Below are 27,537 nucleotides of genomic sequence, written 5' to 3'. Positions count from 1 at the left end.
GTGACAGGTTTTTCCTTTCAGTCCTTTAAGTACGTTGTGCCCTTGTCTTCTCACTTCATTGCCACTAGTAACAAATCTACAGTCATTCTTATTTTGTTCTCTGTCGTGAGCGTGTCTTTTTTTTCTCTGTCTGCTTTTAAGATTTTCCTTTTTCATTGATTTGGAGCATTTAAATGATATGCCCCAAGGTGATTTTTTCCCATCTCTCTTGTTCCTGGACTTCATTGAGCTTATTGGATCTTTAAGTTTATGGTTTTCATCAGAGGTGGGAAATGTTTGACAATTATTTCCGGGTCCAATTACTTGTGTACTATTGCACTTGATGTTGCCTACAGTTCAATGGTGCTTTTTTTTTCATTTTTATTGATTGTTTTTCTTTTCTGTGTTTCAGTTAGGTTACTTGCATGATGTTACTCATGCTCACTAACTTTTTCTTTTGCAACATCTAATCTTCTAATCACTTTCAGCTTATTTTTCATCTCAGACATTGTACTGTTCATCTCCACAAGCATAATTTCTTGTCCTTTTCTATCTTCTACCTACCTATTTAACTTCTTGAACGTATCGAATACAATTACAACAACTGCTTTAATTTACTTGTCTGCTAATGTGAACATCTGTGGCAGCTCTGGGATGCTTTTGATTGATTTTTCTGCTAATTATGGGTCATATGTTTTCTGATTCTGTATATATCTGGAAATTTTTGATTGGATGCCCACCTTGTAAATTCCTATAAAAGCTCTTAAGCTCTGTTCTGGAATGAAGTTAAGTTTTTTGGAAACATTTTGATCCTTTGGGTCTTGTTTTTGAAATTTGTTAGGCAGGACCAGAACAGCATTAAGTCTGGGTCCACTTTTCTTCATTGCTGAGGCAGGCCCCTTTTGATTATGCTACTCAACGCTGCCTGGTAGGAACAGGAAATATCGTTGGCCTTGTAAGATAGGTAGGCACTGTTCCTTTTAATCCTTTCAGATGGGTTTTCCCTCAGGCTCATGGAATTTCCTCATACACATGTGCTGTCTAGTACTTGACTGAATCCCCAAGCAGAACACTGGATATCCAGGGTACTTTTTCTGTGCCGATCCCTACCTCCATGTACCCTGTCCTGTGAACTGTACCATGCTTGGTCTCCCTGGACCCTCAGCTCTGTCTCCTCCACTCAGGGGGTCCCCTGGGCTAAACTGGCCCCCTGGCCCCTCCATGCTCCGTTCTCATGGCAGTAATCTGGGAACAGGGGTTGTGCTGCTTAGTTTGTTTCCCTTCCTCAAAGGTCACTGTTAAGGTATAACCCATTATACCTGGGGCCAACTTTATCCCGATGCCCTCATTTGGATTCCCTTTTATGGGTGGAACCTGGGATTGATAACCATTTCACACTGCTCTGTGTGACTATCCAGCATTCCAGAGTGTGGCAGACATTTCTGGAGCACAGACCTATGCCTCGCTCATTCTCTGTCCTCAGAGGATTCCTTGCTTTCTCCTGGGAGAAAGCATTTAAATGCTTTCAGAGGTGCACGTAAATGTCTTTTGAAATGTTGTACTCGACACTTTTTGCTTTTATTTAGGGTATCTAGTTGGCTACACTGCCAAAAATAGAATTCCTTTATGTTTAGATATGCAAATTTGAGACATTTTATGTTTTCAAATCAATGTGTCAGACTTGTCAACAGGCCCAAGTAGATTTGGTCATGCACAACTATTAAGTTATTAAATAGCAGTAGTCCCTGATATTTAGAGAAATCTAGGGCCATATGTCTTTTCTCTATATCCTTGGTTGGGGTATGAGTTCTCAGATTCCATCTTTTAGTATCTTAGATTGAATGTTTTGTTTCTAGTTTATTTATTTATTTTGCGAGAGATAGAGACAGCGAAAGTGGGGCGAGGGCAGAGAGAGAGACAGACAGACAGACAGAGAATCCCAAGCAGGCTCCTCACTGTCAACGCAGAGCCCCACACGGGGCTTGAACTCACAAAACCGTGAGATCATGACCTGAGCTGAAACCAAGAGTTGGATGCTTAACTGCCTGAGCCGCCCAGGCGTCCCTTAGACTCAATGTTTTTAGAGATGTAAGCATTCATTAGCAATAGGCACAAAAGCAGTGACATATCCTGTCCTGTATTCTTCCCAGAGTGCCTGGCCCTAGAAGGAGCTGTGAGCACAGCATGCATGCCGTGTTCACTAGAGGAAAACACTGTGTCTACAGGTAGGATGACTCACACCTACCATTGGCATCGGTGCACATGAACCCTGAGGACTCAGTAGGTAGGCCCGGCACTATGATGCAATCAGCTCTCCCCCTGCACCGTGGGCCAGGCCACTGGGAGCACCAGGAGGATTACATGTGGGTACCAGGGCTCCGCCATGTGCCCATCAGTCGACACAGCTTGAACACCCAACACTTTCACCTGGGAGCCCTCACTTTAACACTAATTTTGATTAATACCAATCCCTGTGTGAATCAGAGATAGAGATGGCCAAAGAAGCTCCTCGAGGGTGTGGCTGTAGGAGATGTTGGCTAACCCCCTGGAGTGTGTGTGTCTGACAAGGGCAACTGACTGCCCCTGGGGCGTGGGTGAAAAGCCGCTAACGTGCACGTATCTCCCATGGCCTGTGCCAACATATTTATAGACTAAACTGCCGAGCCCTTTCCACAGGTACATTTTTCTCTTAGGGTCATCACTTTCATGGTATGTGATGATCGTTCTTTTTGGATTTTCGTCTGTCTCAGCCCTTCAGCCAGCATAAACGCACATGCATCTATGAACTGAAAAATGGCTCAGGATTACAATTTCAGTGCAATCTATAATATTAACTAAAGCTCCTAAATTTTATTTATTTTATTTTATTTTTATACAGTTTTTAAAGTTTATTTATTTTGGGAGAGAGAGAGAGAGAGAGAGAGAGAAAGAGAATCCCAAGCAGGCTCTCTGCTGTCAGTGGGGATCAAACTCACGAACCATGAGATCATGACCTGAGTTGAAACCGAGAGTCAGATGCTTAACTAACTGAGGCACCCAGTCTCCCCTTGAAACTATGCCTTTTGAAATGTGAAAATTAAACCCTCATTATCTCTTTTGTGTGTTAGAAATTTGCTGTTTGGTTCTTCATTTATAAAATGAATTAATTTATAAATTCATTCATAAAATGCGTTGACTAGTCTCTCTTTTTCTGGTCATGAAGAATCTTTCAATATGTTTATTGTTGTCTTTTCGAACGATATATTTTATTCATGACATGTGAAGCCTAAATAATTAATTTTTAGTATATTTCTGGAGTTGTTCAAGGGTAATTAAACTGAAAGCTAAAAATGTTTAAATCTTCGCTAACTTCCTAAGGAGACTTCTTAAGGAGACTGATTTATGGGCCTTTCCTTCCTCCGTCTGGCCCTGGATTTTTGGCACAAGTCAGAGCTTAAAATAGGTGTTTGCCTGTGGTCAGACATTGCTGCTATTAATACTTATTAGATGCCTAGTATATTAACTTTTATTCAGCTTTTCACATTTCTGGAGCACTGAGCAATTTGCAAAGCACTCGCCACACTATTATTTCAATTTAATGCTAAGAACCACATAAAGCAGGTATTGCTAATTTTGTCTTACAGATAAGAAACCTGAGGCCAATAGCCCGCTGTCACAGTTGGTCAGGGTTGAATGGAGATTTAACCATATGTCTTTGAATCCCAAGTATGCTCCTTCTGTTATTCCGTAGATACCTCACTTCCCATTTTGGTGAATTACGACGTGGGATTAAATATATAATGAGCCTTTTACATGCCATTTCAGATGGCTAAGTTATTTGCATGTTGAAAGCAAAACATGTACAAAAGCAAAACATATATAAGCTCACATATATATAAGACTTATTTAAAGTCTACCTACATAACTTCTCACTGAGAGTTATTTCTCTCACCTCTGCTCTCTGAAATCCACTCTTTGTGCCTCAGCCAATTGAATTAAAGCTTTTTTTTTAAAGGAACACTCTAATGTGCCTTAATTTACTATTTTCCTACATAAGCACAGCCAAGGCAAAGCCTTTGAGAATTTGGAGTATAACTTAAGAGAACATCAGGGAAGAAGGTGACAAGAAGGCCATCTAGAGCCTAGTAAATTGCTCAGGAGGGACTGGAAGTAGCTGGAAGGTGAGGTGCTTGGAAGGAAGTTCCCACAATTTGGGAGACAGAACACTAGTAAAATGAGAGGAATAAAGAAAAAAATCTGATTCTGTGGAAGTCTGGTTATGATTCCAGTAGAAGGCTGTCTTAAAATTGCTTCCATCTATCACATGAAGCATAAAGACACCATTATAATGCATAGCTCTGTATATAGGGGAGATAACATCTAGAAATTTAGGCAAATCTGTCAGAATTCCCCAGATCTGTCCAATCCCAGCCACAGGGTGATGACCATTGACCCTTTCTTCCCTGTATGAAGCTCTCCACCAGCATTACAGGCTTAGAACATGTGAAAATATCACATGCACAAGCTGGTTTAAAGAGCATACCGCCAATAGGTCTGGGATGCCTCGTTTAAGATGTTTAAGATGCCAAACTCAAAGTCAGAAAAGAATGAAGACTTCTAGTGTTTGTTGCGAAAGAAGGCTGAAATCAGTAAAATACCAAACAAACGGGAGGTGGCTTTTCATTCATTCCCGTAGTAGCTCGTGGCAAGGCTCAATTCAGCAGCCTCCGGGAGCTGTGTTTAATTTCATGCCATCTCCCGGTCATTACATGTAATTTTCTAGCGAATAGTTTACTCTTCACAAACTAAATATTCATTTCTCTTGATGACAGTAAGCTGGATTGTCTGTTTAGAAGTTGTCATTGCGGAGAAACCAGAGTAGACTAAAATGAACATTGTAAGCAAGTTTAAAAACTGCCCGGATCTCCAGCGATGTCAGAGAGAAGGGCTGGGGGGGCATCCATAAGGAGGAAGCTGGAGGGGAGGAGGGGCCATAACTCTGTCGTGCAGAGCTGGGGAGAAGCCTCATCCTCACGGGATTCAAGCAGCTGCAGTATTGACAGGAGCACTATTGGTTTGTGTCTACACATGTCTGAAGGCAGAACTCAGTGGAGTTAGTGTTTTGTTTTTCTTATCTCTAGCGAAGATGTATTCTGTTGGGTTAAGTTTTTGATTGCCTGGCCTGTAGTGATGACATCTGACTATTTCCTTCCTACCTTCAGACACTATTAATTCTAGCCCCAGGAATTTTAATCTTGGCAAAACTGCTACAATTTAGCTGCCAGGCCTTGAACTTCCCCTGGCCAGGAGGGTTAACGCCAACCAGCACATCAGCAGAAACAAAGGGACGGTGAGGGGCAGGACTTTTGTATCAGTGATACTGCACTGAGGGCTTGCTACAGCCTGGTTGTGGATGAAGCTTCCTTTCTGTGATTTTAACCCATCCATCCTCCCTCCCTCCCTCCCTCCCTCCCTCCCTTCCTTCCTTCCTTCCTTCTTTCCTTCCTTCCTTCTTCCTTCCTTCCTTCTTCCTTCCTTCCTTCCTTCCTTCCTTCCTTCCTTCCTTCCTCCCTCCTTCCTTCCCTCCTTTCTTTCTTTCTCTCTCTATTTTTTCTCTTTCTTTCTCTTTCTTTCTCTCTTTCTTTCTCTCTTTCCAGCCTGTGTTCAAAAGCGATCTCAATGTGCACAGACTGGAGGAGACGTTCAAAAGCAAGCTTCACCTTTGTAAATCCAATGAAAGTGATGAGCTGTGAAGTTTGCGTTAGTTTAAAGAAAAAAAAAAAGAAGGAATTGAGACGTTTCAGTTGCAGAACTCTGATCTGAAAGCTGTTCCAATAGAAAGTAAAGCAGGGCCGCCAAAGAGGCATTCATGCTCTGAGAAAGCAAAAGCCTCGTTTTTAGCAGGAGTTTCAGGGAAAGCCGGTGCCAGCTAACAATGCTAAATGTCACCCCACAGAGCCTCTCTGCTGTCACTCTGAGAAGTCATTAGAATCTGCTCCCTATGCAGACTGCCCAGAACATCCTCATACATATCAGCTAGGGATAATGTGTGGAAGAGAAGGGTTTTTTTTTTAAATTTTTTTAACGTTTATTTATTTTTGAGAGAGACAGAGATAGTGTGAGCAGGGGAGGGGAAGAGAGAGAGGGCGACACAGAATCCAAAGCAGGCTCCAGGCTCTGAGCTGTCGGCACAGAGCCCGACGTGGGGCTCAGACCCATGAATCACGAGATCATGACCTGAGCCAAAGTCAGACACTTAACCGACTGAGCCACCCAGGTGCCCCAAAAGAGAAGGTTTTTAAGGGGACCATTTTAAATGGATCACTTCCCATGAGCATACCCCCCACTAAATCCTTCCTCAAAAGTGAATGGAAGAAGAGAGTGTGGAGAGTTGGAATCTCCTTCCAGGTAAATGTGGGCTACAGAGCTCCACGCTGGGCCATGCCTAGTGCTCCCAGGGATGCCGTGGGTGGGATGCCACCGCGGTCAGGGTGGCGAGCAGTGGCCTCAGTGGTGCTGGAGATGGGCGAAGTCTCAGTAAATGGGGGGGCGGGCAGGGAGGCGGCTTTGACCGCAATAGAATGAAGAGTCCTGGCTCTTGAACAAGCCAGATTGCTTTTTGAACAAAATGTGCCTTAATTGAAGCCAGAATTTGTTCATAGTTCTAATTTAGCAGATTTCTGTTATGTGCACGAAATCTCCTTTTCCTGGAATCTTAGGTTTGGAAGCGTGCTCTCTTTCATTCCCTCCACCTTTGCACCGAATTTTATCCACTTCATTCAGAGTCTAGTTCACAAGTGGTGTCCTTTTAGAAGGAGCCACATCAACCTCTGCTGTCATGGTCATCCACGACTTCTAATTCTGCCCTCTGAGTAGCGCTGCGCAGCCTGGTTTCTCTCCTTTATCACTGCACTGGAATGTTCCCGGGAGTTGTCAAGCTTCCCTTCCCCTCTGTGGACTGCAGGCTAAATAATCCAGGTTTCCGCCGGCCAAGTAAATATTCCTGTTCATGAGCATGGGGGCATCGTAGGGAGGCTCTCTGAGAGTCTGCATGGTGCACTGTCCCCAAGAAGAAAACTAGGAATTCGACCATGATATTCTCCTCAGTTATCAAAAAATGACATACCTTTTCTTTTTAATTGCAACAGCCATGCAGGGCTATTTACTGGGGGAATAGCAACACCAAAGCAGTGGTTAGAACACAGATATTAGAGCCAGACAGCCTATACTGGAATCCTGGTTCTTCCACAATGGCCGTGTGACCCATGGCAAAGTAGTTAACCTCTCTGTGGCCCCAGCTCCCACATCTGTAAAATGGATCTAATAAGAGTCTCTATCTCACAGAGGAGATCTAACAAAATGAATGAAGATTTGTAAAAACCTGCAATAATACCTGCTACATGTTAAGTGATATAAAATGGCTTATTAAATAAAAATGAAGAAAGCAAGGGAGGAAGGAAGGAAGAAATGAAGTTATTTAAGAAGAAAGACTTTTTCTTTCTTTGCATGTTGATAGGGGGGCAGTTAAGCATGGGCTCATAACACAGACCTAGGGTGAAAGCATCCTATTGGACCAGGTCTCAAGGGGAATGGATAGTTGGACATTAAGTTAAGCGATTCTTCTGAGTGTTTAGGTTTTGAGGCTCTTCGCTGTGCCCAACAGGCCTAACATACCTTAAAATAATTATCAGTGAGGGTATTGTATATTTGCCAAAAGTAGTATATAGTCTGTAAATATATATTTATAATATTAAAAACTCCTAACACTTCTCATCTCTCAGTCTTTGCATAAGATTCAAGTTACCCAACTTAAATTAGTCAGAATTCCTTAGCATATTAACAGATGCTTTCCACTATCTAAATGCATGAATTAAAGTGGATTTTCTGCCCGATTGGGGGGGGGGGGGGTTGGGACCACAGAAATCTCTGTCTACACCTGCTGAAATACACTCGCCGTGAGAGCCACGTGGGCATCCAGCGGTCACACTGTCCAGTCTTTGACCTCGGTTTGCCCCCTGGGGACACAACACCGCTGTCCTCCGCTCAGGTACTAGGAGATCACAGTAGTTAATTCTGCTGGGGGACATAGAACATGACAACGAGCATTTTTCAGACTGAAAAGTAGTTACATCATGCCATCAGTTCACCTGAATTAGAGCTCGGGAAAAGAAGATCCTTCTCGTGACATGTCTGTGTGGCAAACATCGGTCCTCTGCAGGGTTCCCAAATCCCTCCAGGAAGTGTGTTGGATGGATAGAGAGAAGGTGTAATTCCATCATCTCAAATAAATGACAGATGATATGTGTGATGTAGCCTGTCCCCGTGCTGGTGGAGACCCTTGCAGTACATAGCCTAGCACACACTAATTAACTCCATATCCAAAGATAACAAGTGGGGGGAAAAGTTGCAAAATAAATGGAAAATCATTAACATTCTTAATATATAAACTTAGGAATGAATAAGGAAATGATGACTCCAATAGAAAAATAGAGGGGAAAAAGGAAAAAGAAAAGAAACATAGAGAAAAGACAAAAACAAGCAATTAAAAAGAATTTTAAATGGCCAATGTAATGTGAAGAGAAGTTCAGTATCATTAGGATTAAAGAAATGTAAATTCACGGGAGAGTTAGGTAACGTTTTCTTTGCCTGTAAAACTGGGACAGACTTAAAAAGTGAATGGTGGCTCTCTGCTCTCCCACCTTGCAGCCTGCAGCTTTATCCCCTGATTACAACTTTCTCGGCCTTCTGCCAAGTTCTCAAAGGTGCTAATGGACAACTTTGCTCCAGGTCTTCTGAATCTTATTGTCTCTGCCTGGAAAGTCTTCCCCCGACTCCTCCTCTGCTCTGCTTAAAAATATACCTTCCCCAACGCCCAGTGGCTCAGTCAGTTAAGCGTCGGACTTCAGCTCATGATCTCACAGTCCGTGGGTTCGAACCCTGCATCCGGCTCTGTGCTGACCACTCAGAGCCTGGAGCCTGCTTCAGATTCTGTGTCTCCCTGTCTGTCTGTTCCTCCCCTGCTCATGCTCTGTCTCTCTCTGTCTCTCAATAATAAATAAACGTTAAGACATTTTTTAAAATAAAAATTAAAATGTCCCTTCCCCTCCTAGTTTAAAGTATTCTCTCTCCCGGCTTTTTTTCACCTTCTTAAAATTGGCTGTAATTTTTAATCATATGATTTTCTTCATTGTGTCTCTTCTGCTCTGGACTGTAAACTGCAAACAGGCAAGAAGCATAGATGGTGTGTTCCCCGATTTATACGCGGGACCTGATTTAATGCTTAGCGTGCAGTAACTGCTCGCTTCGTATTTTCCAGGTGTCTGAATACATTCATGAAGTGGGGTCTTTAAGATTTTTAAAATAATGTTACGCTTATGGTATGTTGAGTCCTATGAAATTGCCTTTTTTCAACTATCATTATTTTTGTCAACTATCATTAATTTAACATGGTTTGACTTGTAAATTAATGTGATTTCTCAGGAGACATTTTCAGTTACAGTATTAAAAGATGTAAACATACCCATACTCTTGCTATTTCTTTATCTAAGGATAGATAGACATATAGATAAAGATGCATAGATATAAATAACCATATGCAGAGGGGTGGCGACGCTCACAGCCTTATTCATAATTTAGTAATAATAAAAAAAGATTGAAAAACAAAAGATTGAAACAGACTAAATGTCTATTCCAAAAGAAGAAGCTAATTAAATTAGGGTACACCCGTGTACTGGGAGTTTAAGAATATGTGTTAACCGGGCACATTTTACCACATGAAGTTAAGAGAAGTACATTATGTAACAGTGTCTGGAAGGATATATACCAACATACTAACAATGGTTAATTTCTGGAAGGTGGGGTTACTTATGATTTAAATGCACATACATTCGTGCTGTAAGGAAAGATCCTTTGAGAAGATTAAATTCTAGAACCCATTGAAGTTGTAGATAAATGTATGTTTAGATTGTTGGATGGCAGATAAAGATGAGAGAAATAGAATCATAATTCAGTTGAAATCTACACTTCAGACCCTCCCAAATTGTAAGCAACTTCTATTTACCACAGTTACAGAACAGAGTTCTTGATTTTATCACGGAAGTCTGGGGTAGTAAGTGTGAGGTTCTGCAATTTAAAATAAACTATTCTCCGTTTTAAACTAAAAGGGCTGAGAAAAATCAAATGAAGCATTCCTAATACCACACTGCGGTGCCTTTAGGAGGTAGGAGATTACCTACAGGGACATCCATTTTTCCGAAATTAAGGCACGTTTGAGCTTGATAACAGAATTATAAAAATGTTATCTGTCATAGCTCCTTAGATATATTTTTAGAAATAGTATCTTAGAGTTATAACCTTATTCTTCCCAAAGTATAACAAGAACCTGAAGAAGCACCTGTGACCAGACAGTGTAGGTCCAGCCGTGCGCGTACTGGGGGCTCAGTAAATATTAGTGCCCTTTTGCACCCCCAGCGAAGAAACCACTAGAACTTTGTACACTCAAGAACCCTTCGGGTCAGGGTGTTTACTCTAACATCCCATCCGTGTACCAATTTGTGTCAAACCCCAATAAACACTGCAGAAGAGCTTTAAACACTTATGGGTGAGATTAGCAGCCTGTGTCCCCAGGGCCGGCCGTGAATGAGGTCTGAGAGAGTGGGGTGGGGGTGGAGGGGACAGCCTCTTCTCCGCACCTTGCCAGCGACGTTCCGCTTCCCAGTTCCTCCGAGGTGAGAGCGTGTGCAGCCAGCGACCTACCTGTGCCTTACTTGGAAGGGCCCCCAAGTGTGAAACTTCTGAAATGCAAAAAAGTCTCCTTTACACTAAGCGATCAGTAAGAGCTTTTTCTTCTTTGGTTCAGACTGTCCAGTCTTACTGGAAGATGCAGGGGCAGGTGTAGGGATCGAGGCAAAATCATTCAGACCTTCTGTGCGCCTGGGGTGGTTCTGCACCATTGTGAATTGGCTCCGGGAGGGGAGCCTGCCGTAGGGTGTCCCCATTCACACAGCAGCAGAGCGCCTTAGTGCTGTCTGTGAGCGTTTGCAGCTCCTGCCACACCTTTTTCAAGATTCCTTTTTTGAGCTCTGTCAGTTGAGATGCTCCACCTCGCCACATAAAGAAGGATATTTTCTGTGGCGCTAATTTACATTGCAGCCATGGTTAACGCTGGGAGTGTTTACATGAAGACGGATGCACGGATACCTTTTGAACAGCAGCTGGGAGACGACAGTCAGCCAAAACCTCAGCAAAGCGCTGTAAATCTTTTTGAGTCGGCACTAAGACAAACCAAGAATCCTTTTTCCTCCTCCCATTAACGCATCCGAAGTAAGCCATTAAACAGGGTTAAAGGTAAATTGTCGTAAAAGTTTTGCAGAAAGAGGGAGGGGCTGTGTCCGGCTTTGAGACATTGCGACCAGGCTTGGCTTACTCTCCACCTTTTATCCCAAATGCTTCATGGGGCTGTTTGCAAAGGTTCCTTTGCTTTGAATTATGGCCTGGGAAGAGAGGTTTTGGCCAGTAAAAGAGGGGACAAATGGATGCTCTAGGGAAGGTGGCCACAGACCACTTTAGGTCACTAATAAATAAGGGGAACTCTTGGCTCTTGGCTCTTGTGATGCTGGATCTAGAATAGTCTCCTGGTTTTAATCTGTCCCCGTGGACCAGAACATGATGGCATTGCGACCAGGGACTTGTGAAGTCGTTTGTTCCATGCTTGTCACATTTAGTCTTTTATAATACCCCTTTTTCATTTTTTATTTATAGCATTTATGTGCCAGGCACTGTTTAAGAACTGAGGGTTAAAAAATAAAGTAAAACCCTAGCTCCTCCTCTCAAAGGGGAAGTGAGAAGCACGTAGTGAAGCAGAGAAATCACCGTATAGTAAATGAGGCGACTTGTCCTCCTGGTCTGTGTGTGAGCCTGACCTTATTGCTTCCACGTGAAGTCACATCTGAAAGGCTGCTTTAGGCACGGTGTCGCCATGCAAAGGTATGGTATTGTTATTAAGGAACTGGATGCTTATGACATTTTGAATCCTCCCTAGACTAAATATATTAATCCACGTCTAAGTTCTTCAGGGTTTGGTCTGCTGCCCTCGTCATAAACATTTTATTCCCCTAAAAATGCAGTTTTTATATCTCCAATTTGACCTAAAGCATAGAGAGTATACAATAAAATAAAGGAAGCCTGCTATAGTTATCAGCCCCCAGAAAAGCTTACGTCTGCAAGTGTTAGTCTGGCTTGATTTGAGCTGGACTACTGGAAAACCACAGAGAGACAGGAAAATTCTGTGCTTTGTCCAAGAAAGCTTTGCCCTTCGTTTTAGGTGTTACTAAATACCTCAGATTTGAAAAAAATGATATTTATCTATATATATATACACATTTAAAATGTCTGATATTTGCTGCATTATTTAAATGGGTATTGATTGCTTTTCAGCTGGTTCAAATTTAAAACTCGGGGATTCTGCTTTGTGCCAAGAAATTAGTCAGACATTCTTAAATGTGAATGTAGTGTTCACAGTATTTATCAGTAAAAAGCATGATTCTGAGGGATAGGCTTGGCTGCTCCGGAACTGTCTTACATCAGCCTCTCCCCATGGCCTGGGGGGTACGGGGGTAGGGGGGCGGAGCCAGAGGAACCCTATGGGGGGGCCTGGAAACTCCCCATGGAGCTCCCCATCTAACCAATTTCAAGTTTCTGTGTGGGAGACAGAGCACCCCCACAGATGCTTTTTTGAGCCAAGAACTCAAGCTTTGAAAGGGGTCTCATCAAAAAAAAAAAAAAAAAAAAAAGTTAAGAAAAAATCGTGACGTCTGTGAGAGTCAGATAACAATACTTGGAAAAGTGGCTACCAGTCTCTGGGGAGAACAGAGGATGCACAGGAAGGACATTCAGGAAGTTTGTAGCTTGCCGCCTTCTCCTGTGTGTGACCCAGATGACAAGCATATGCCTGCCCCTCCTTCCTGGTGGCTACTAAGTGAAAGATCTTCAGGAAGAAAACATTCTCATTGTTTCTTTCACAGAAGCAGATTGGAGGAGTGCTGTGTGGCATGTGCGTTTAGCTGTCAGACTACATAGTTGCTTAGTTGTTTCCAATAAGACCTCAGGAAAAATAAAGACTAGTTCCTTAGTGTGTCCAGTTTGTATTTTCTAGTCAGCTAATGGTTGGCCTTGTAGACTCCTGTTTATTGCAGATCTTCCAGGGAAGCTCTTGTCTTCCTGCTCCAGCAAGAACATCTCAAGTCATGTTGCCTGTTCATCTTTGCAAGCTGGTGCTGGAGAGAGGATGAGGGTATTTGCTTAAGGTGCAGGAATTAGCCCAGACTCTGTTCTTTTCATTAAATCTGGCGTCCAGTTTGTTTCAGTTATTTCTTTTTTCCTAAAAGCAGAGTATTAGAGGGGGAAGTGCACAATTTGGCCTCAAATGAGAGTCTGGATTATGGAGGTTTCTACCTAGTTGGGTTCATTGGAACCTGCTTTCCTCTCTAGTTGATTTATTGGACTCGGATTTTCAAAGCCCCCTCTTTTGACGTAGTCCATCTGCCTGATTGAATTGAGCCTTTGCAGGTGCTAAGACGGCCACCTAAATATGTCCCATCTAGTGGTGCACTGGGGAAGTTGACATTCAACCAGATATTCAAGGAAGACCACCTGCTTTGTAGTAGTCACTGATTTCCATGGCATAAATACCCTAGCCCTGGGTGACCCCAAGCTGCGAACATGATGCGACTGACCAGGGAGTTAGGAAGAGACCCTGAGCCGGTGCCAGCTACCTCCAGCTCACCCCTGCTCCCCAGGCTGTGATCAGCCAAAAACAAATGTCTCTGAGGGTCAGACCGTGACCTTCTGCATCCTCAACTCAAGCTGCCATTGGAAGACACTTGTTTTCTGTACCTTTCCCATTACAGGTCTCTACCCTCGAATGCAAACTGAATCAGAGAGGGGGTCCTGAGGACGTATTTCCTAATATCTGAAATGAAAAAAATCAGTATTAGTGTTTCTCTAAGTAAAACGGGCAGCCAGTTGCAGAGGAAGTGGCTAGCCGAATGAAGGAAGGGCACCACAAAGTCAAACTTTAGTTTTATGATTCTTCACCCACCTTGAATGTGGCTCAAAAAAATTTACAAACATAAAAATTTCACTTCACTATAAATAAATCCTTCATTTATGTACTTAGCACTTTATCCTTAAATCCTCTTAAAGATTTACCCTTTTAAATCTGTGACACTTTTATCTCCCTAACCCTACTCTCTTCTTTATTTTCTCCATAGTATGTATGCATGTATATGTATGTATATGTGTATAGCCTGATTTTTGTTATTTTCCCCCCAGTAAATGTAAGATTCACGTTTGCTGCTCCCTTACCACTGCTTAGCATGTAATAGGGCTTCATAAAGCCTATTGAATACTTTGAATGAATACCTTACTTTTACCTGTTTTCACAGGTATTATTAAATAACGACTGGATTTTATTACCGTATTAACCCAAAGATAATAGGTGACATTTAACAGCAAAGATAACTTAAATAATTACAGAATGAATCATTTAGAAATATACAGTGTTCTCAGGAATAAGGTAATCTTGAAATAAAAATTTTTAAATGTATGACAATGAGAGGAGGTTTTTCTACATACATTAAATGTTTTATGACATGATAAAATTTATATCAACTGTATTGAAAATGAAGAACTACAAGCTACCCAGCACTCCATATAATAAATAGGTATTATGGACTTTTGTCTGCACTTTATAGTTGACCCATGCTCAGAGGAAACAACTCAATTGCTGCTATTGCAATTTTAAGCTACATATGCTTCATCAGTTTTTCTTTTTCATAAAATTTCCAGCTATCAAAATGTCCGCCAGTGTTTATTCTGTTTTTACAAGTGAACATCAGTCTTTGGCATACGCTTCTGGCAATGGGAAGTTTGTAGTTAGCGTAAAGAAAGCCACAAACCATACAAAGGAACTGTAATGTTATAAAAGACGCCCAAAGGCACATAAAAGTGAAAATCCTCATCCTACGAAACTAAGCATCCTCCACTGAGATGCTTGCCAGTGTTCTATAAATACTGGCAAATAAGAAACCTGAAATAACTCTGTGTTCTTCTTCCTTCTCTCAGAAGAATACTATAAGTGCATTTTTAGTGGAGAAAATACAGTTGTGTTATAAAAGACCTCATGGGTCAACTTTGCGTTTCATTGTTCCGCCACCTACCTTGCACACGTGGCATACCCCTGGGACCAGTAGCGCAGGAAGTGACAAGATCTCTCGCACACAATTCATGTTCTCACGTGTATCTTTCAGGGACACCCTCATAAACACCAACCTGAAAACTTTTATAAGCTTGGTAAGCTCTTTGTGAAGTGCTTAAGTGTAAACGAATAAAGTTATTTATTGGTTTAACCTAAAGACACATTCTGCGCCTTTCCCCTGCGATAATGTTAGGAGAGTTTTGGCAAACGTGCGCTAAAAGGAAAAGTATGTACAACATGATATCGTGAAACCAACCACAAAACACAGTGATGTACCAAATTAAGAAGAGAAATGCTGACGTTAATTGCTCTACATTTTAATGTATGCCTTTGTTGAAATCTGTGTGTGTGTGTGTGTGTGTGTGTGTGTGTGTGTGTGTGTGTAAGGAGAAATTGGGCTGTGGTTATTCCATGCAATTAAGGTTCTCAGGCTCCTCGGTGCCGCCTGCATTGCGACATCGTACGTTGAAATGCTAGCCAAGAGCCTTATAATGTAGCGGCTACCAGCTGTCTACATTTGTCTGGATTTGTGTGAAGATGCTGCTGATTGCATTGTAGAGACGCCTTGACTAACCTGAGGACCCAAAGTGAATATACCAGCATCATAGCTGACCGTGCAGGTATTGGAGAAGGGATTCAAGGCTAAAGTTATTTTGCTGCTGGAGCTGAGTTACTGCGATCGGCCCTGCTGAAATTTCAGATACTTCGTCTTTGGTTTTGAGAGGAAACCGACACCCCAAAATGGAGAGAAGTTAGTTTCGGTGGAGCCGTCTGGTCAACATATACAAAATAGCAGACTAGTTTAAGAAAGGAGACAAGCTGTGTGTCATTGACTCTGACATGTAAAATTTTATATTTGAGGCCTAGAAAATAAGGGCATGTGAATTAAATATTAATTTATGAAGATGTGACATATACGGACCCAAGATTGCTAGGCTCCTGACGCCTTTTTTTAAGGTGACTCTAACTTGGTCTCCTGCTACAACTCAGGCCTTACCTCTGATGAGCTGCTCTTGAATTTTCACAATGTTGTGACCTACCGTGTTCCCTAAAGCTGAACACCCTCAGGGGTGGATAGCAGACTGTGAATTTTAACAGTTAGCACTTTCTAGTGATTTTCCACTCATTAATTGATTAGATCTTATCTCCTTAAATTTTTATGTCAAGCCATATCATGAAGTTCCTGTAAGAATGAGCAGGATAGGGTGCATAAGTGGTTCAGTCGGTTAGGCGTCTGACTCTGGCTCAGGTCATGATCTCATGACTTGTGAGTTCAAGCTGCACATCGGGCTCTGTGCTGACAGCTCAGAGCCTGGAGCCTGCTTCGGATTCTGTGTCTCCCTCTCTCTCTGCTTCCCCGCCCCCCACTCATGCTCTGTTTCTCTCTCCTTCCAAAATAAATAAACACTAAAAAAATTAAAAAAAAAAGAATGGGCAGACTGGAATTTTATGAGAGCATCTAAGAGTTTCAGGCTAACTAGGGAACTGACACATTATTTTATTTTTAAAGTCAATTTCAGAGCATATCACGAGACCAATTCAGAGGTAGCCCTTCATTCTAAGCTTTCCACAATGAAGGTCGTTCTTCATAGTAAAGAACATGGCCGGATCCTTAAGTATCTTCTCATTTGTCTAAAACAGATGGCTTTATTTGTGTAATTTCAGTGTTCTACATAATATCACTCCCTGAAGAAAGTAACCTATATATGGATGTGTAGTGTCTGCAGTTCTTGAAGGAGGCAATCAACCAGGATGCTTTTTTGTGCATCCATCGCTTACATTTCCTGCTCCCTTCCTTCTTTAAAGAGTGCTGTCCGAACTGCCCGGCATCCTGCGTGGCCTCTACTGCAGACACAGTCCACGGATTCTCCCTCGTCTGTCTCCTGTGGTCTCAGAGTCCTCTGCCTGCTCAGAGCCTTCTCTCCTGGCTACCTCGGAATCTGGCAGTGTCCTTCCTGTCTGTGTCTTCATCCTCGCTTTAGTTTATTAGGACCTCCATACAGCTTAACCTGAAGGAGCCACGTTGTCCATGACCTGACTCCTCCCACCCCCTTCTCACCCCTCCCCACCTCAAAAAGGCTTGGCTTTTATTTTTTTTTTAATTTAATATTTTATTTTTTAAAATTTACATCCAAATTAGCATAGAGTGCAACAATGATTTCAGGAGTAGATTCCTTAATGCCCCTTACCCATTTAGCCCATCCCCCCCTCCCACAACCCCTCCAGCAACCCTCTGTTTGTTCTCCATATTTGTTTTTTTTTTTTTTTTTGTTTTTTTTTTTTCAATGTTTTTTATTTATTTTTGGGACAGAGAGAGACAGAGCATGAACGGGGGAGGGGCAGAGAGAGAGGGAGACACAGAATCGGAAACAGGCTCCAGGCTCCGAGCCATCAGCCCAGAGCCTGACGCGGGGCTCGAACTCACGGACCGCGAGATCGTGACCTGGCTGAAGTCGGACGCTCAACCGACTGCGCCACCCAGGCGCCCCTGTTCTCCATATTTGTGAGTCTCTTATGTTTTGTCCCCCTCCCTGTTTTTATATTATTTTTGTTTCCCTTCCCTTATGGTCATCTGTTTTGTCCCTTAAAGTACTCATTTGAGTGAAGTCATATGATATTTGTCTTTCTCTGACTAGTTTCACTTAGCATAATACCCTCTAGTTCCATCCACGTAGTTGCAAATGGCAAGATTTCATTCTTTCTGATTGCTGAGTAATACTCCACTGTATACATATATCACATCTTCTTTATCCATTCGTCCATCGATGGACATTTGGGCTCTTTCCGTACTTTGGCTACTGTTGCTAGTGCTGCTATAAACATGGGGGTGTGTGTGTCCCTTTGAAACAGCACACCTGTATCCCGTGGATAAATGCCTAGTAGTGCAATTGCTGGGTCGTAGGGTAGTTCTATTTTTAGTTTTTTGAGGAACCTCCATACTGTTTTCCAGAGTGGCTGCACCAGCTTGCATTCCCCAAAAAAGGCCTGGCTTTTAAAAGAAGTCTGCCCTCACCACCTCCACTTCCTGACCATCCATGTAGTTCTCAATCACTCCTTTTCTGCACGATCTTTTCTGTAATTCTACTGAGACTTTGCTACACACGTTACCTGTCTTCTCCAACAGCTAAAAATATGTGAATGCCCTCTTATCAAAATTGGTCCCTCTACTACATTTGATTCCCTCTTCCCCCTCTTTTCACATTCATTTAACTTTTTTTTTCTTAACTGGATCATCTTTCTGAAACTGCTCTTTAAAAATTAATTTCCCCCAATCGCCATCCCTGATGATCTTATGTCTCTAAACACTCTTGCTGAAGAAGCAGCAAAAATAATTTGGCATCGTGGAAACCTGGATTTGAATGAATGGGACATCACATCAGCTACGATTTCAATTAGGTTATATAAAGATTCTGAGTCTCATTATCTCATCAATTTCTATTAAAATTTAAGTTTTAGGGGCGCCTGGATGGCTCAGTCAGTTAAGCGTCCGACTTTGGCTCAGTTCATGATCTCGCGGTTTGTGAGTTCAAGCCCCGCGTCAGGCTCTGTGCTGACAGCGTGGAGCCTGGAGCCTGCTTCAGAGTCTGTGTCTCCGTCTCTCTCTGCCCCTCCCCCAAGTGTGCTCTGTCTCTCTCTGTCTACCAAAAATACATAAAATGTAAAAAAACATTTTTTTAAGTTTTAAAGTCATATAGTATCCTACCTTGTAAAATAGTGTATTTAAACATTTTATAATCATTGCATGTTTAGGCTATTTGTAGTTCTCAGAATGGGTAATTACCAAGTATTTTCAGATCCTAAGTGTTCCTATAACTTTTCCCTGATAAGGACTATGTGCCCGAAAAGACACTAGGCCAAGAGGGTTGGGTCCCTTCCCTCTTGTCAATCACTTTCTACACATGTGAACGTGCACACACATCCATACACACACAAACACTCCTGGTGTCAATTGTTTCTGAGGGTTGGAGTGGATGTGGAAAGATCTAGAAGGCAGGAAGGGCAGGGAAGGGCAGGGTGATGGTGACAATGACAGGGCCAGAAATCTGGCCTCCTCAGAGGCATTCTGTGCAGGGAAGGCACACTACCACTTCCTGTTCTGTATGGATCTGTGTTTCTGAACCAGGAGGAGTATGGTGGGAAGAGAATGGAACATGTTTTTACCTTCTGAAGGGCCGAGTGGTTTGTTTGGTTTCCATGGGAAACAGATGCACAGAACACTACATGCTGAGTTTCACAATTCGGTTCAGTTGACCTACTTGTGAAAGTTCCTCTTAGATCCTTGAAAATAGATTTACTCTTTGTGTGTGTGTGTGTGTGTGTGTGTGTGTGCATGTGAGTTCCCTGGAAGTTGGTAGAAGAGACATCACAGGCTGCCAATCAGATCCAATCTTTTTTTTAAAAAAAGATTTTTTTTTTAAGTAATTTCTACACCCAATGTGGGGCTCAAATCCACGACCCCGAGATCAAGAATCACACGCTCCCCTGACTGAGCCAGCCAGGCACCCTAGAGCCAATCTTAAACCAGAAATTTTGTGCTCAACAATTCGTTTTAAAAATCCATTATTTGATGAGGGGATTCATTATTTAGGAGGTACATTTCATTTTAGAGTACTTTGAAGATAGTTTCTCAAAAGAAAATCTTTCACGTGTTGTAACAGCCTCCATTCATAGAGGAGAGTGGCATATTTGTGAATAGACTTGTTGACTAATAGCCTAGTCTGAATAGGCTAGTCTTAGTCTCCACAAAGAATGAACACGGGTAATGGATTTTGTCGCATACTGACGAGTCGGCTCAGATGACAACATGAAACATGTATGGTGCTCCTTCAAAACCTCCTGGACATGAGATATTTGGGTACAAAAACACAAATGTAATATTTGTTCCTACTTACTGAGGCAACAAACTTTCAAATTGAGAGACTGAAAAAGCTAAAATGATAGAAATTAATAATGCAAACAGTCATCAATTCTACTCAGGAAAATAAAATGATTAGGTATTCAACATTTTAGTCTAAAAAGCAAATTATTTCCTGCAGACATACTATATTTGGGATTATGAACCCTAATATATCAAGTGTTGTTATAAATCAATTGGATAAAAGACAAACATCTAATAGGCAAATGGACAATGAGCGTGAATAAGCGATTCATAATAGAAAATATTAAAATCTTAAAAACCTAGGAAAATTTATTGAATTTCATTACTAATTACAAAAATGTAAGTTAAAATGTTTTATAGAAGGTAAAAGGAATTCAGTCAGTTACATGTATCTGAATAAAATTTGGGGGTAAATTTTTGATTAATATTATCAAATATACACATGTATATATAATATATGTATATACTTTAATATGCAGTATATATATATATACAATGTATATTAATACATGTTAATGTATATGCATAGATCATGATACATTAACTCTTAGGAATTTATCTTAAGTATTTATTGAACAAATGTTCACGATATATGTAAAAAGGTATTTAACACATGCTTATGGTATTAGCAAAAATATAGATATAGTTTACATATTAATAAGGACTTACTTTTTTTGAAAAATTATAGAATACTATATGGGCAATAAAATGATTACATGCCTACATTTATTGACACGGAAAAGCTATATTACATATTACTAAGTGATTAAAGCAGGTTTCAAAATAGGATGACCCTTAGTTTATATGTGCAGGTATGAATGTGAGAGTCTTAGCATGGGGGTGGGTGTTAATGCAAAAATAAAAGATTATAAGTATTTTCATGTTTTGTGATGATCTGCGGTTGGTTGACCCTTTAATGACAACACAGGTTTGAACTGTGCGGGTCCACATATACATGGATGTTTTTTGGTAAATGCAGTACAATACTGTAAATGTATTTTCTCTTCCTTGCGATTTTCTTAATAACATTTTCTTTTCTCTAGCTTACTTTATTGTAAGAACACAACATAGAACACAGGTAACATACAAAATAGGTGTTAATGTCATCAGTAAGGGTTCTGGTCAGTAATAGGTTATTAGTAGCTAGGTTACTGGGAAGTCAAAAGTTATATGTGGATTTTCAAATGCACGTGGGTCAGCACCCCTAACCCGCACATTGTTCAAGGGTCAACTATATATTATTTTACAAATAAGGGAAAAAATAAAGTCGCTTATTTTGAAAAACATACTGTTGATGATGTGTTCTATATATGCCACCATATTGTTCGTGAGAATTATGAATTCTGACCCTTACCACTCATGAGTGATCATCTCTAGATGATGGAAAATTTAAGACCTATTATGGGGGTGCCTGGGTGGCTCAGTCAGTTGGGTGTCCGACTTTGGCTCAGGTCATGATCTCGCGGCTCGTGGGTTCGAGCCCCGCATCGGGCTCTCTGCTGACTGCTCAGAGCCTGGAGCCTGCTTCAGATTCTGTCTCCCTCTCTCTCTGCCCCTCCCCTGCTCTCACTCTGTCTCTCCCCCTCTCTTAAAAATAAATTTCTTTTAAATTAAAAAAAAAGACTTATTACGAAAAGAACTGACAAAGGGTAAGTGTAATGAAAACCAAAGTATGCAACTAAATGACACTTACTGTGTACATAAAGTGGTGTGTCATCTATTTACACAACAGAGCAGGACATGATGGGCATTACAAGAGTATTAGGTGGAGGGGAAAATGATATTTTAGAAAATACATGTCATTTAATATGAAAATTATTAAATAAGGGATGGTGAAGAATTTTTTTTCTTTATCTTTTACAATGACTTTTAACCAATTAATAGCAAATCTCATCTGGGAGTTAGGATGCCGAAAATTTGACGGATCTCTCACCATGTAACCCAGAGTGCTTACAGGCATGCTCAGTGGCTGGGAAAATTGCATTACTTGGGTTCATATCATTCATTATAACAGCCATTTCTGTGGTTTAAGAGATTTTTAGCTACAGTTCAACCCAAGAGCATCTTCATATTTGCAAAGTGAACTGTCATTGCTGGCCAACTGAGAAGAATCTATTTTTCTCCTAGAATTTCACATTATGTTCAACGTTAGATGCATGGTACAATCTTGACTTGTGGCATAGATGTGAACATCTCTCAGGAGTTAAAAATAACGTAAATGAAGCTTCCACCAGAAAACTTGTAAGCGGTCTGATTTCCTGGTATTTGTGTTTGATCACCGAATTCTGTGCCAGGCCACACGTTCAGCTGCCTGGCGGCCCCTGCGATATATAAAAAGTACTTCCATTTTTATAGGAATGTGCTGGCAAACATCTACCACTTCTATGAATTATTAGTCCTTTTCTGCTAATTATTTTGGAAAAAAAAAAAAAAGCAGAGGTGTAGGTCCAAGTTCAAGTGGCTCTCAACATCTGAGACATACTTGGGCTAAAACTGTTCAGTTGGAAGAAAATCTCTGCCCCATATGGCCACCAGGTCTACCAGTGCATTACGAAGCCTGTAGGAAAAATCATGTTACTTTCTTTTTGTATTGGAAATTGAGCAACAGATTGAAAGAATGACTGATAAAAGTAATCGCTGAGGAAACATAATAAAGCGAGTGACCAGTTTATGACAGAAGGACGTAAATTGACGTCTATGAAAAACAGAAAATTACGAACTGAAAGGGACCTGTTGGACACCCTGGAACTTGAATGGCTGGTTTCAAACAACAGGCCCAGCCCTGCAATTTTACACTACTACTAATAAACAAATTTGAAGAAGTCAAAATTAATCGACCCCGTCCCATCATCTTCAGGTTACATTTTGGCGTGTGGCCTTCTGTCTATGTATATTTGTATAAATCGCACTCCTAGGGGTCATGCTGAGTGCTAAACAGAATTAACATAGTTTTGGAAACTCACAGGTCCTAGATGAAAGATCATACGGGAAGGTGTTTGATGATATATCTTCTACTGGAGGCTCTCACATGCTTCTGAAATTAATAACCAGACACAGAAAACTTTGTAAAATTAAAAAATTGTTTTGAATTCCATATTGAGGCCAGATCAGGGTGAGAGACAAATGATAGCAAGGAGAGTAAGGAAAGGAAGGTGAAGAAGGATGGAAAGGCAAGAAGACAGGATGACAAAGCAATTAGTAAGGAAGTTCAGAACGTTGACTCTGTGGCCCCAAATCTAGATTTCCCTGCCTCCTGGGCCAGGGAGCCCCAGCAGAACCCACCCATTTGGCTTGGGGAAGATGGTTCCCAAGAAAAGAAGTTTCCATAACTTCTTTCTCTTATGGAAAGAACGGGAACTTGGATCTTCAGATGCCAATTCGAAAATGGGGGTGAGAGGGAGAGAGAGAATGGATGGTGTTTTGTTTGTTCTGTAAAGGAGCGATGGTTGATTCATTTCTTCAAGGAGGAAATGTCCTGCACTTCTCTGCATGGTGGTGCCCCCCTTGAAGAGTCTGTGCTGCAGGATGCTACAGGGCATTTTGTTAACCTTGGGCACACACAGCATAGATTCGGGAACTTGCTGTACAGACTGAATGGCCTTGAGTCTTGGTTTGTTTGCAGCTTCTGGACGCTGTCATACCCCATTCCAGACTTCAGTTCTGCTGTTGGATGTTGGTGCTATCAAGGGCGATTTTTAGAACTAAAGAATCCTAATTCATTATTTCTGACTCCATCTACAATCAGAAAGGAAAAATGCCCCTAGGCTTTGTATCTGATATTCTACGCCATATATTTTTCTTTTTGTTGTTGCTGTCCTTTGCTTTCCCTTGAAGAATGGAACATGTTTTAGACTTCTCCATATTATAAATCTCATTTGAAAAGTGTTGAATCGAGGAAGTCTGCCAGCTACTTTTGTTTTCCCTACTTTTCTCTCTCCCTGTTGGACCGCTCCAGCAAAGGAGAATAATATTACCTTACCATGTAAAACATGGTTAATGGCTTTAAAAGAATTCCCCAACAACTGAATAATGAGCTGCCAAAAATATTCCTGGTGCCAGAGGGATCTGGATATGTCTGTTTCATTTATTGTGTGTTTCTCATTTCATCATGACTAAGTGCTCACAAAAGACATAAAAACCCAAACCTCCAGGGTATGTGGTGTTGGAGGGCAGAAACCGTATTTTAATATATTCGGTCGTATAACGAACACAGTAAGATGATTAGTAGAGTATCCACAGCAAACAATGATGAATGCCAGTTGTAGGTAAGATGCTCAAAGTATCAATTAAGTTAGTATCTAGCCACTAGAAGGAAGTCGTTTTTCAACCATCTCTATTGTGCTTGGTTGAGTGGCTGAAGAAAACTTATTCCAAGGAGTGCTGGGAGTCTTGCACCAAAAACTTTTATCTTGTTCTGCTTATTTGAGTGAGTTTACTAAGAAATGTGAAGAGGGAACCTATTTCTTTCTTTTTTAAGTTTATTTTTTTGGGGGAGGGAGGGGCAGAGAGAGAGGGAGACACAGAATCCGAAGCAGGCTCCAGGCTCTGAGCTGTCAACACAGAGCCCGACACGGGGCTTGAACTCACGGACTGCGAGATCCTGACCTGAGCCAAAGATGGACACTTAACTCACTGAGCCACCCAGGTGCCCCTGGAACCTATTTCTTAACTAAAGTTTCATGTTTTAAGAGCCTGATAATAGATAATAGAGCCTGATAATAGATAATAGATCTATTAAAAAGGGGAGTTTTCTTAAAAATGTATTTAAAAAATGAGTTTAGGGATGCACGCAGCAGATCTGGGCAAAAAAATGAAAATATAGAAAAAAATGTAAAGGTGCTTTGTTTCTCACCGGAAGCAAGTCAACGAGAATAGCGTCCGGACCCTCTCATGAATCCCTTCAGCCTCCCCTAGACCCTTGCCACTCGGTCTGAGCTCAGACTGTCTGGTTCTCACTTGGCAGGAGACTCTTAATCTCTCCCACTTCTCTGTTTGGGCCAGGCTGTTGCCAGCTGTCTTTGAATACAATGTGGTTTCTGACTCAGGTTCTGTTATGTTTTGCCAGGGTCTTAATTGCTAGTATCTCAGGGGCAGGATAATTGTCTTCCAAGAATTCCTGAGATAGGGATTTTGAATTGCCTGTGACTCACAGGACAGATGACATTCATATGGGCCTGCTACCCTGGATGAGGAGCCATGGACATTCCTGGGCTGGTTAACTAAAATTCCACGACTCCTACTTTTACTCCGCAAAGCATACTGGAATTCAATTGGATAAGAGTGACTTCATCCAAAGAGATAAGCCTGAATCTGCTTTAAATCTTTGTGTGTGTGTGTGTGTGTGTGTGCATGTGTGCTCATAATTCATAACAAAAATGTAGTCCTTTATTATGTAGAATACTTGTTTAAAATGCTTCGTCATAACCAAGTATATGAACCGAAGGCAAACATCATATTCATGCTCTCTTGGGACTCAGTCTTCAGAGAGGGCCCAGGGAAACCACTGTATAATCCCCTGCCTTTCCAGGAAGCCTAACCCTAGGAGACGCTGAGTTGCCACCAGACAGTAAAGCATCTGAAGCCGAATTCTCCAGAAAGAGATACAGCACCATCGTAGTTCGCTGTGACTTGGGGGAAAACAAACAGGGTAGACTTTATCTGCCTCTGGAGACCCAGTGCTGAATCTCCCATTTCCTGTTTGCAGAAATCAGTTGTACAGAAGGGCAGTGATTATCTGCTGTGATTAACAAGCTAATGCAAAGCATAACTCACGAATTTAGGGCTAAGTGAGTGAGTGCTGAACTCAAAATGTATTTGCCACTGACTCATGTAAATCGTCAAACCATGAGTTAGTACAAACCCTGAACTTCTATTAATGCAGTTTTTATTAAAGTCGTCTTTGATAAAAAACAAAAATTTAGCACTCTTCTGTCTATCAGGTTCTCAGGAAATTATTATACCTATAAGGTAGGGAAGAATTATTACATGAAAAATATTATAGAAAATCTTTTTTTAAAGCCCAGCTGTTCTTTTATGGATTTGGATATACTACTCTTTAAATCATGTCACTGGAAACAGTATGTTTTGCATGCAAGAGACTTCTGATTTAAATGTTTAGCTTTAAAAAGAAAGAACTGTTCATCCTTGTGCTTCAACACTGGTGAGATAAAGGCCTGGTGTTTAATGAGTTAGACCTTGAGGGCGCCATCTTGCTTTCCATGTGCCACATGAAATTAAAAGTTCAATTTTAGAGACTACAACTTACAAGATGCTGTTGTGTTAATTTAGACAGGAGAGGTTTACTCCTGTTATTCTGATGCATTCGGACTCTTAGAGTGTGATTTTGTGGCCTACAGTATAACCAGAGGAAAGGGAGGTAGAGCTTTGTCACTTGTTCGTTGTGTGGAATGTTCTCTAAAAGGGCCATTTGGGGACTGGTGGTGGGAACGATGCGTTTGAGGGAAAACTCATCCCATGTAACTGTAAAGCCAAGTATCTACCAGGGTATGCAAAAAGAGGACAAAACTAACTGCATGCTTGAGGTACATCAGTTAATTATGTTCTTTCGTCTCGTTTACAGGCTCAACATGGGAAAAGACATTTCGGCAGATTGGCTTTGAAAGGTAAGCAGCATTTAGCATGGCTTCACTTTTCGGTTCTCCTGTCCTATTTCACTCTAAGTAATTTACTGATGACAGATCAGTGGTCTCGTCACCACTGCTGTAGGGACTCTATGCCCATGAGGAAGTCATCATTTTGCCCCCAGAGCCTCTGTTTCCTTGTAAAGTAGCCCTTTGAATGATAAAATCCCTGCCAGCCTGCAGGGTGAACGTGGAGATCAGATGGAGGAATTTATATGAAAATGTCTCTTAAATCAGGAAACAGCATCAAACGTGAGTTGTCTAAATGGAGAATTATGGGAAGTCGTTTGCTCTTTTCTAGCTTTATCACCGCTCGTGTCCCATTAGTTGTACAGTTTTAGCACAAAGAAATGTACATTGATATTGACACCTTTCCAATCATCACAATTGTTAGATCTTAGTCGCTGCAAGTTAGAAGCTGAGATCATGTCTCTCCTAGCTAAAAGCACTCCCACACCAGCATCTCCGCAAAAGAAAACAAAATGGACTTATTATACCATCAAAGTAGAGGTAGGGTTAATAAGGTTGCTAACCAACCTGCCTTGGAACTGAGGGGCAGCTTGTGTGACAGACGTCTCTCATTTGGTGTCTATTATGGAGCTTCCCAGGTCGGTACAACTTATTGGAATAGAGGAAAGTGACTTTATTTTATTTTTTACTCTAAAAGCAGATTTTGACTAGTTCTTTTTATCACATTGGAAATGTGTTTTTAGGTGTATTAATCAAGCTGACAGAATGCTTAGAGAAATAATAAAATACTTTAAAATGCATTTCTCCGTTAGCAAGAGACAATAAGAATAGCT

The 27,537-nt window shown here is 41.3% G+C and overlaps 1 protein-coding gene across 7 annotated transcripts in view; it reads left to right on the top strand.

Moving 5' to 3' along the window:
- The window catches only part of LOC122203049 (piezo-type mechanosensitive ion channel component 2), a 468,341-nt gene that overhangs the window by 195,049 nt on the left and 245,755 nt on the right, over positions 1-27,537 (top strand). For all 7 annotated transcript variants that reach the window (XM_042909601.1, XM_042909598.1, XM_042909599.1 and 4 more), the window contains exon 4: positions 26,674-26,716. In XM_042909601.1, the coding sequence (XP_042765535.1) occupies positions 26,674-26,716 (43 nt within the window). The remainder of the gene's footprint in view (positions 1-26,673; positions 26,717-27,537) is intronic.

The sequence above is a fragment of the Panthera leo genome, chromosome D3 (genome assembly GCF_018350215.1).
Source record: "Panthera leo isolate Ple1 chromosome D3, P.leo_Ple1_pat1.1, whole genome shotgun sequence".
Taxonomy (NCBI): Eukaryota; Metazoa; Chordata; class Mammalia; order Carnivora; family Felidae; genus Panthera; species Panthera leo.
This window is presented reverse-complemented; position numbering and strand designations above follow the sequence as displayed.